The following is a 9,831-nucleotide window of genomic DNA, read 5'->3' as shown; positions in this document are numbered from 1 at the left end:
TTTGCCACATTTCAGGCTTCAAACATAAAGATATAAAACTGTATTTTTTTGTGAAGAATCAACAACAAGTGGGACACAATCATGAAGTGGAACAACATTTATTGGATATTTCAAACTTTTTAAACAAATCAAAAACTGAAAAATTGGGCGTGCTAAATTATTCAGCCCCCTTAAGTTAATACTTTGTAGCGCCACCTTTTGCTGCGATTACAGCTGTAAGTCGCTCGGGTATGTCTCTAGCAGTTTTGCACATCGAGAGACTGACATTTTTTCCCATTCCTCCTTGCAAAACAGCTCGAGCTCAGTGAGGTTGGATGGAGAGCATTTGTGAACAGCAGTTTTCAGTTCTTTCCACAGATTCTCGATTGGATTCAGGTCTGGACTTTGACTTGGCCATTCTAACACCTGGATATGTTTATTTTTGAACCATTCCATTGTAGATTTTGCTTTATGTTTTGGATCATTGTCTTGTTGGAAGACAAATCTCCGTCCCAGTCTCAGGTCTTTTGCAGACTCCATCAGGTTTTCTTCCAGAATGGTCCTGTATTTGGCTCCATCCATCTTCCCATCAATTTTAACCATCTTCCCTGTCCCTGCTGAAGAAAAGCAGGCCCAAACCATGATGCTGCCACCACCATGTTTGACAGTGGGGATGGTGTGTTCAGGGTGATGAGCTGTGTTGCTTTTACGCCAAACATAACGTTTTGCATTGTTGCCAAAAAGTTCAATTTTGGTTTCATCTGACCAGAGCACGTTCTTCCCAATGTTTGGTGTGTCTCCCAGGTGGCTTGTGGCAAACTTTAAACAACACTTTTTATGGATATCTTTAACAAATGGCTTTCTTCTTGCCACTCTTCCATAAAGGCCAGATTTGTGCAATTTACGACTGATTGTTGTCCTATGGACAGAGTCTCCCACCTCAGCTGTAGATCTCTGCAGTTCATCCAGAGTGATCATGGGCCTCTTGGCTGCATCTCTGATCAGTCTTCTCCTTGTATGAGCTGAAAGTTTAGAGGGACGGCCAGGTCTTGGTAGATTTGCAGTGGTCTGATACTCCTTCCATTTCAATATTATCGCTTGCACAGTGCTCCTTGGGATGTTTAAAGCTTGGGAAATCTTTTTGTATCCAAATCCGGCTTTAAACTTCTTCACAACAGTATCTCGGACCTGCCTGGTGTGTTCCTTGTTCTTCATGATGCTCTCTGCGCTTTTAACGGACCTCTGAGACTATCACAGTGCAGGTGCATTTATACGGAGACTTGATTACACACAGGTGGATTGTATTTATCATCATTAGTCATTTAGGTCAACATTGGATCATTCAGAGATCCTCACTGAACTTCTGGAGAGAGTTTGCTGCACTGAAAGTAAAGGGGCTGAATAATTTTGCACGCCCAATTTTTCTGTTTTTGATTTGTTAAAAAAGTTTGAAATATCCAATAAATGTCGTTCCACTTCATTATAGTGTCCCACTTGTTGTTGATTCTTCACAAAAAATACAGTTTTATATCTTTATGTTTGAAGCCTGAAATGTGGCAAAAGGTCGCAAAGTTCAAGGGGGCCGAATACTTTCGCAAGGCACTGTACATGTCATACTGTTAGTATTAACAGATACATGTCATACTGTACTGTTAGTATTAACAGATACATGTCATACTGTTAGTATTAACAGATACATGTCATACTATTAGTATTAACAGATACATGTCATACTGTACTGTTAGTATTAACAGATACATGTCATACTGTACTGTTAGTATTAACAGATACATGTCATACTGTTAGTATTGACAGATACATGTCATAATGTACTGTTAGTATTAACAGATACATGTCATACTGTTAGTATTGACAGATACATGTCATACTGTACTGTTAGTATTAACAGATACATGTCATACTGTTAGTATTGACAGATACATGTCATAATGTACTGTTAGTATTAACAGATACATGTCATACTGTTAGTATTGACAGATACATGTCATACTGTACTGTTAGTATTAACAGATACATGTCATACTGTTAGTATTAACAGATACATGTCATACTGTTAGTATTAACAGATACATGTCATACTGTACTGTTAGTATTAACAGATACATGTCATACTGTTAGTATTAACAGATACATGTCATACTGTTAGTATTGACAGATACATGTCATACTGTACTGTTAGTATTAACAGATACATGTCATACTGTACTGTTAGTATTAACAGATACATGTCATACTGTTAGTATTAACAGATACATGTCATACTGTACTGTTAGTATTAACAGATACATGCCATACTGTTAGTATTAACAGATACATGTCATACTGTACTGTTAGTATTAACAGATACATGTCATACTGTACTGTTAGTATTAACAGATACATGTCATACTGTTAGTATTAACAGATACATGTCATACTGTTAGTATTAACAGATACATGTCATACTGTACTGTTAGTATTAACAGATACATGTTAGTATTAACAGACACATGTCATACTGTTAGTATTGACAGATACATGTCATACTGTACTGTTAGTATTAACAGATACATGTCATACTGTTAGTATTGACAGATACATGTCATAATGTACTGTTAGTATTAACAGATACATGTCATACTGTTAGTATTGACAGATACATGTCATACTGTACTGTTAGTATTAACAGATACATGTCATACTGTTAGTATTAACAGATACATGTCATACTGTTAGTATTAACAGATACATGTCATACTGTACTGTTAGTATTAACAGATACATGTCATACTGTTAGTATTGACAGATACATGTCATACTGTTAGTATTGACAGATACATGTCATACTGTACTGTTAGTATTAACAGATACATGTCATACTGTACTGTTAGTATTAACAGATACATGTCATACTGTTAGTATTAACAGATACATGTCATACTGTACTGTTAGTATTAACAGATACATGTCATACTGTTAGTATTAACAGATACATGTCATACTGTACTGTTAGTATTAACAGATACATGTCATACTGTACTGTTAGTATTAACAGATACATGTCATACTGTTAGTATTAACAGATACATGTCATACTGTTAGTATTAACAGATACATGTCATACTGTACTGTTAGTATTAACAGATACATGTTAGTATTAACAGACACATGTCATACTGTTAGTATTGACAGATACATGTCATACTGTACTGTTAGTATTAACAGATACATGTCATACTGTACTGTTAGTATTAACAGATACATGTCATACTGTACTGTTAGTATTAACAGACACATGTCATACTGTTAGTATTAACAGATACATGTCATACTGTACTGTTAGTATTAACAGATACATGTCATACTGTTAGTATTAACAGATACATGTCATACTGTACTGTTAGTATTGAAGGAGCCGTACTATAAACGGTTCTAGCGTCTCTTGGCCAGACTAAACAACTTGTGTATTTTCTGAATTCCATTTTGCATCTCATGTAATCCTCATAATGGACCTGCCTTCAGTTTGAATTCAGGAAGTGAAATGAAAACTGCCCATTGTATTCTATGAAGAGTGTTTTCAAATCACTCTTTTTATTTTGGATCCACTGTAATGACTTGACTGAATAGAACTGAATTGACTCTGACTCTGTTACAGTCATTGATAGAACAGTCATGTTGCACTTCACTACTGTCCCATCTGACCATGAGTCAGCGTCAGGCCTAATGCTATACATTGTTTTGTTATAAGTTTTATTTATTTTTTTAAAGGCCCAGTGCAGTCAGAAATATGTATTTATATATATTTCTACACTATGAGGTTGGACTAACACTGTGAAATTGTGAACATTATCATAATGTCCTTTTTAGTGTAAGAGTTCTTTGAATAGACTGACATTTCAGTCTGTTTTGGCAGGATGGAGTTTTGGCCTTCCACGGTGACATCACTATGGGGTGAATTAGTTAATAGACCAATAAGAAAGAGAGTTCTAAAAACCCCTCTGCCAATAACAGCACAGTTTTCAGTTTTCCCCTCCCCACTCAGACCACTCCCAGACAGACTTAGCTAAATTGTTGCTTGAGAAATTGCCCGTTGTTAAGAATCTACTTTTTGTTTATTTAGTGACCATTTTAATTAAAATCACAGTAAGGTACTTCATTGTTACCCAGGAATGATTTGATATTGACATAAAAAAAAAAATATTGCTTTATTCCTAAAATAACTTTTGTATGCCAACAGTGTTTCTCATGCAGTAATAGAATCAAGCTGCATTCTGGGATGTAAGCTACTGTATTCTCCAGTGATGTTTATAGTCCCCGTGATATCTACTATCTCCATCATGCCATCCTTGCTGTGTTGTTCAAAGGCTCACTGATCTGTGTCTGATGACATGGTTAGAGTTGCGTCCCGACTCTCCACACTTCTCCTAGAGTGTGCTCTTGCACACTTCCTGTCATCGAAACAGACAAAGAGAACCGGTCAGAGCCCAGAACCTCAGGGAAATGGACGTTGTTAGAGAATTAAGGGAAGAGGATCACTGTCTGGAATCATGTGTTTTATTAGAAGGTTTTGAATGATTGAAGGATAAATTATAATGTGTGATATTATAATAACCAATAAAGTTGTGTGAAATAAAGTGAATATCTGTAGTTCTTTATGAAAAGAGCATAGCTGGTGATGTGAATAAAAGCCCATAATTATATAGGTGTCCTTTATCTCCTCATAATAACCTCTTTATATAGGTGTCCTTTATCTCCTCATAATAACCTCTTTATATAGGTGTCCTTTATCTCCTCATAATAACCTCTTTATATAGGTGTCCTTTATCTCCTCATAATAACCTCTTTATATAGGTGTCCTTTATCTCCTCATAATAACCTCTTTATATAGGTGTCCTTTATCTCCTCATAATAACCTCTTTATATAGGTGTCCTTTATCTCCTCATAATAACCCCTTTATATAGGTGTCCTTTATCTCCTCATAATAACCTCTTTATATAGGTGTCCTTTATCTCCTCATAATAACCTCTTTATATAGGTGTCCTTTATCTCCTCATAATAACCTCTTTATATAGGTGTCCTTTATCTCCTCATAATAACCCTTTTATATAGGTGTCCTTTATCTCCTCATAATAACCTCTTTATATAGGTGTCCTTTATCTCCTCATAATAACCTCTTTATATAGGTGTCCTTTATCTCCTCATAATAACCCTTTTATATAGGTGTCCTTTATCTCCTCATAATAACCCCTTTATATAGGTGTCCTTTATCTCCTCATAATAACCTCTTTATATAGGTGTCCTTTATCTCCTCATAATAACCCCTTTATATAGGTGTCCTTTATCTCCTAATAACCCCTTTATATAGGTGTCCTTTATCTCCTCATAATAACCCCGTTATATAGGTGTCCTTTTATCTCTTCATAATAACCCCTTTATATAGGTGTCCTTTATCTCCTCATAATAACCCCGTTATATAGGTGTCCTTTTATCTCTTCATAATAACCCCTTTATATAGGTGTCCTTTATCTCCTCATAATAACCCCTTTATATAGGTGTCCTTTATCTCCTCATAATAACCCCTTTATATAGGTGTCCTTTATCTCCTCATAATAACCCCTTCATATAGGTGTCCTTTATCTCCTCATAATAACCCCTTTATATAGGTGTCCTTTATCTCCTCATAATAACCCCTTTATATAGGTGTCCTTTATCTCCTCATAATAACCCCTTTATATAGGTGTCCTTTATCTCCTCATAATAACCCCGTTATATAGGTGTCCTTTTATCTCTTCATAATAACCCCTTTATATAGGTGTCCTTTATCTCATAATAACCCCTTTATATAGGTGTCCTTTATCTCATAATAACCCCTTTATATAGGTGTCCTTTATCTCCTCATAATAACCCCGTTATATACATTACCGTTCAAACGTTTGGGGTCACTTAGAAATGTCCTTGTTTTTGAAAGAAAAGCACATTTTTGTCTGTCTATTAAAATAACATTAAATTGATCAGAAATACAGTGTAGACATTGTTAATGTTATAAATGACTGTTGTAGCTGGAAACGTCAGATTTTTAATGGAATATCTACATAGGCGTGCAGAGGCCCATTATCAGCAACCATCACTCCTGTGTTCCAATGGCACGTTGTGTTAGCTAATCCAGGTTTATCATTTTAAAAGGCTAATTGATCATTAGAAAACCCTTTTGCAATTATGTTAGCACAGCTGAAAACTGTTGTTCTATTCTGGTTAGAGCCAGTTCGCGTTGTTCTGTGAAGGGAGTAGTACACAGCGTTGTACGAGATCTTCAGTTTCTTAGCAATTTCTCGCATGTAATAGCCTTCATTTCTCAGAACATGAATAGACTGACGAGTTTCAGGAGAATGTACTTTGTTTCTGGCCATTTTGAGCCTGTAATCGAACACACAAATACTGCTGCTCCAGATACTCAACTAGTCTACAGTTTTATTGCTTCTTTAAACAGCACAACAGTTTCAGCTGTCCGTCTGTCTGTCTGTCTGTATATCTGCCTGCTTGTCTGCCTGTCTGCCTGTCTACCTGCCTGTTGGCCTTTCTGTCTGCCTGTCTGTCTGCCTTTCTGCCTGTATATCTGCCTGTCTGTCTGCCTATCTGTCTGCCTTTCTGCCTGTCTTTCAGCCTGTCTGTCTGCCTTTCTGCCTGTCTGTCTGTCTGCCTTTCTGCTTGTCTTTCTGCCTGTCTACCTGCCTGTAGGCCTTTCTGTCTGCATGCCTGTCTGTCTGTGTCTATAAAGGAGCACTCTGCCTGTCTGTCTGTGTGCATAAAGGAGCACTCTTCAGAATTGTAATTATGCCTTGACAACCCTCCTTCCACTTCAGCGCGCAAACATGGTTGTTTTTTGCTCAGCGTTGATGGTTGGAGACACTGCATGCACTTGGCGGATTATGAACAAATGAATAGGAATGCTTTGAATTTAAAGCAGTTTAAACGTGTTCGTGAGAATGTGAGAGATTGTGTGAACACCTAACCTAATCCTCTTAAAAGACTGCAGGTATTATGCTGAGCCGTGGAGAGGAGGTGTGAGCTGTCATCCTGCGGTGCGCCCTTGTAGCCGCTCACCAAAAACTAGTGTCAGCATCTCTCAACCAATTCCTTTACCTTAGCGCACACAGCTGGAGAGAGACCTCGCCGTCTAGAACACCTCTATCACAACAACTCAGCGATTAAAGGTACGTTTTTATTAACAATTGAAAAAGGGTTAAGTATGGTTTACAGATGTTTTACAGAGAAGGGATTTAAGCTACAATAATCGTCATTGACCTTGTGGAAGCCCCGGATACTTGTCAATGACTCCATATCGGGCACTGTTTCTTGCCTGGAATTTCCCCACGAAATTCAGTTAAATGTATCATTATTTTCGTTTCTTAATTCTTAACCCGACCCACCTGGATACACACGTGAAAATGAAATGGTTGGTTGAACGTTTGGAATGAATCATATCGCGTGTTGTCTCGACTCGAGGAGCGCATATCAACACGTTCATGACCCGCGCACGTCAATGAAAAGTAGGGCCCCACATAATGATATTTTCTACTTAATTCGCTGTTTTTTTTTATTTTTTTATTGTCATTTGTACATTAACTACATTTGCTGCATTTCATTACACGTGTCATTTAATCTGTGCAGCCCTTCGGAGAGCAGAGTACCTGCAATTATGTAGCCATAGTAACAGGTGGCTGTATCCCATCCTCCGCGCTCCTGCGACTCCCTTCACGTGAACGCGCGCCCTTATAATAAACCCTTCTAATAATCCCAGTAGTGTTTTTATTACTATTTTATTACATTATTATGTCAAATGTATGACGTGAGTTTTGCATTGTAGTCTAAACTGAGTGAATTATCTATTTTTCCCCCCCCTTTTTTCATATATATATTTATAGTTTGGAGCTGGGACATCATGCCAGGACTATGACATTAAAACAGACTATGCTGAAGATGTGTGCTGACCGCTCGCTGACCTGCATTATTTGGCTAACTAATGCTACTGGACCTGTTCCCATAAGCCTAACCATGCATCTGACACGGACCTAATAATCCGCTGTGGGAATCAAGACCACTCTGGCAGCGGTGAACAATGCATTTGCCACAAAGACGGAGACTCAATCGGAGTCGCATCCTCTTCTTCCTCTCTGGTGTATTACTGTGCTGCGTCTACACCGTGACGTTCAAGGCCCGGCTGCAAGAGCCACGGGTGGCCCGCCAGGCCGCTGCAGAGGAGGACCCTGGGACAGCACTCCCGGTGGAAGGGGGCGGTAGTGATAGTAGTAGTGTTCTGGAGGTAGACACACGAGAGGTGGTGACCTCTAACCTCTCTAGCCTAACAGAGAGCTATGATGATGACGTCATCACCAGGGCTCCTACTGTGCTGGAGGGGGATGACGTCATCGTGATAACTGTCAACAGGACGGACATTAAGCACTGTATCTACGTAGAGGACCCTGAACCTGAGCCTCCGACTGAACCTCCTCCCACCTCCCCTCCTCCTAACACCACCACCTCCCCGGGTATCCCTGGAGACGTCCCCCACAGGAAGGGAGAGTACCCAGAGGACCTGTTCACAGTGGACCAGAGGAGGCAGGGCTGGGTGACCCTCCACATCCTGGGCATGGTCTACATGTTCGTCTCCCTCGCCATCGTCTGTGACGAGTTCTTCGTCCCGGCGCTCGGCGTCATCACCGTGAAGCTCGACATCTCCGACGACGTCGCCGGGGCAACCTTCATGGCTGCAGGAGGCTCCGCCCCCGAACTGTTCACCTCTCTGATTGGCGTGTTCATCTCCCATAGCAACGTGGGCATCGGGACAATCGTGGGGTCAGCGGTGTTTAACATCCTGTTTGTCATCGGGATGTGTGCCATCTTCTCCAGGGAGATGCTCCACCTCACCTGGTGGCCCCTGTTCAGAGACGTCTCCTTCTACATCATAGGTAATAATTATAATTATAATAATATCATTTGACAGATAATAGGTAGAGAATAGTAGGTTTTTCCAGAAATCCCGGTTTGTAGACTCCCGGAATCAGGAGGGAATAAACAGGACATCTGGAATACTCCCATCCCGGATTTCTGGAAAACCTGGGAATTTTGGGGGAAAAGTACATACTTTAAAAGGTGCTTACCTTGGAGCCAACAGTCGATCCCACTGAAATTGGTTAATTGCATCCTATAGTTTTCCCCTTATAGTGAACTATATAGGTACATACACTCAGAAAAAATCTAGAACCAAACAGGGTTCTGCGGCTGTCCCCATAGGAGAAAACTTGTGGGTTCCACGTGGAACCCCTTTCCACAGAGGGTTCTACATGGAACTAAAAAGGGTTCTACTATTGTGACAGCAGCAGAACGCTTTTGCACTCTGGCCAAAAGTAGTGCACTATATAGGGAATAGGGCTCTGGTCTATAGTAGTACCACTATATAGGGAATAGGGCTCTGGTCTATAGTAGTACCACTATATAGGGAATAGGGCTCTGGTCTATAGTAGTACCACTATATAGGGAATAGGGCTCTGGTCTATAGTAGTGCCACTATATAGGGAATAGGGCTCTGGTCTATAGTAGTACCACTATATAGGGAATAGGGCCCTGGTCTATGGTAGTGCACTATATAGGGAATAGGGCTCTGGTCTATAGTAGTACCACTATATAGGGAATAGGGCTCTGGTCTACAGTAGTACCACTATATAGGGAATAGAGCTCTGGTCTACAGTAGTACCACTATATAGGGAATAGGGCTCTGGTCTATAGTAGTACCACTATATAGGGAATAGGATGCCATTTGGGACTCACACTCTCCTGTCTCCTAGACCTGATCA

The 9,831-nt window shown here is 39.6% G+C and overlaps 1 protein-coding gene across 5 annotated transcripts in view; it reads left to right on the top strand.

Annotated features, from left to right (window-relative positions):
• Positions 1-6,811: 6,811 nt before the first annotated feature.
• Positions 6,812-9,831, top strand: part of LOC110527018 (sodium/potassium/calcium exchanger 1-like) — a 37,359-nt gene continuing 34,339 nt past the window's right edge. The window contains exons 1-2 of one of the 5 annotated variants that reach the window (XM_090223227.1): positions 6,812-7,191; positions 7,903-8,946. In XM_090223227.1, coding sequence (XP_090079353.1) covers positions 8,097-8,946 — 850 coding nt within the window. In that variant the 5' untranslated portion in view covers positions 6,812-7,191; positions 7,903-8,096. The remainder of the gene's footprint in view (positions 7,192-7,902; positions 8,947-9,831) is intronic. The other 4 variants (XM_090223226.1, XM_090223224.1, XM_090223225.1 and 1 more) reach the window with 4 other exon arrangements.

Source organism: Oncorhynchus mykiss, chromosome 26 (genome assembly GCF_057628025.1).
Source record: "Oncorhynchus mykiss isolate SJ-2025 chromosome 26, ASM5762802v1, whole genome shotgun sequence".
NCBI lineage: Eukaryota > Metazoa > Chordata > Actinopteri > Salmoniformes > Salmonidae > Oncorhynchus > Oncorhynchus mykiss.
Note: the sequence above shows the minus strand (reverse complement) of the source record. Positions and strands in the feature narration are given on the sequence as shown.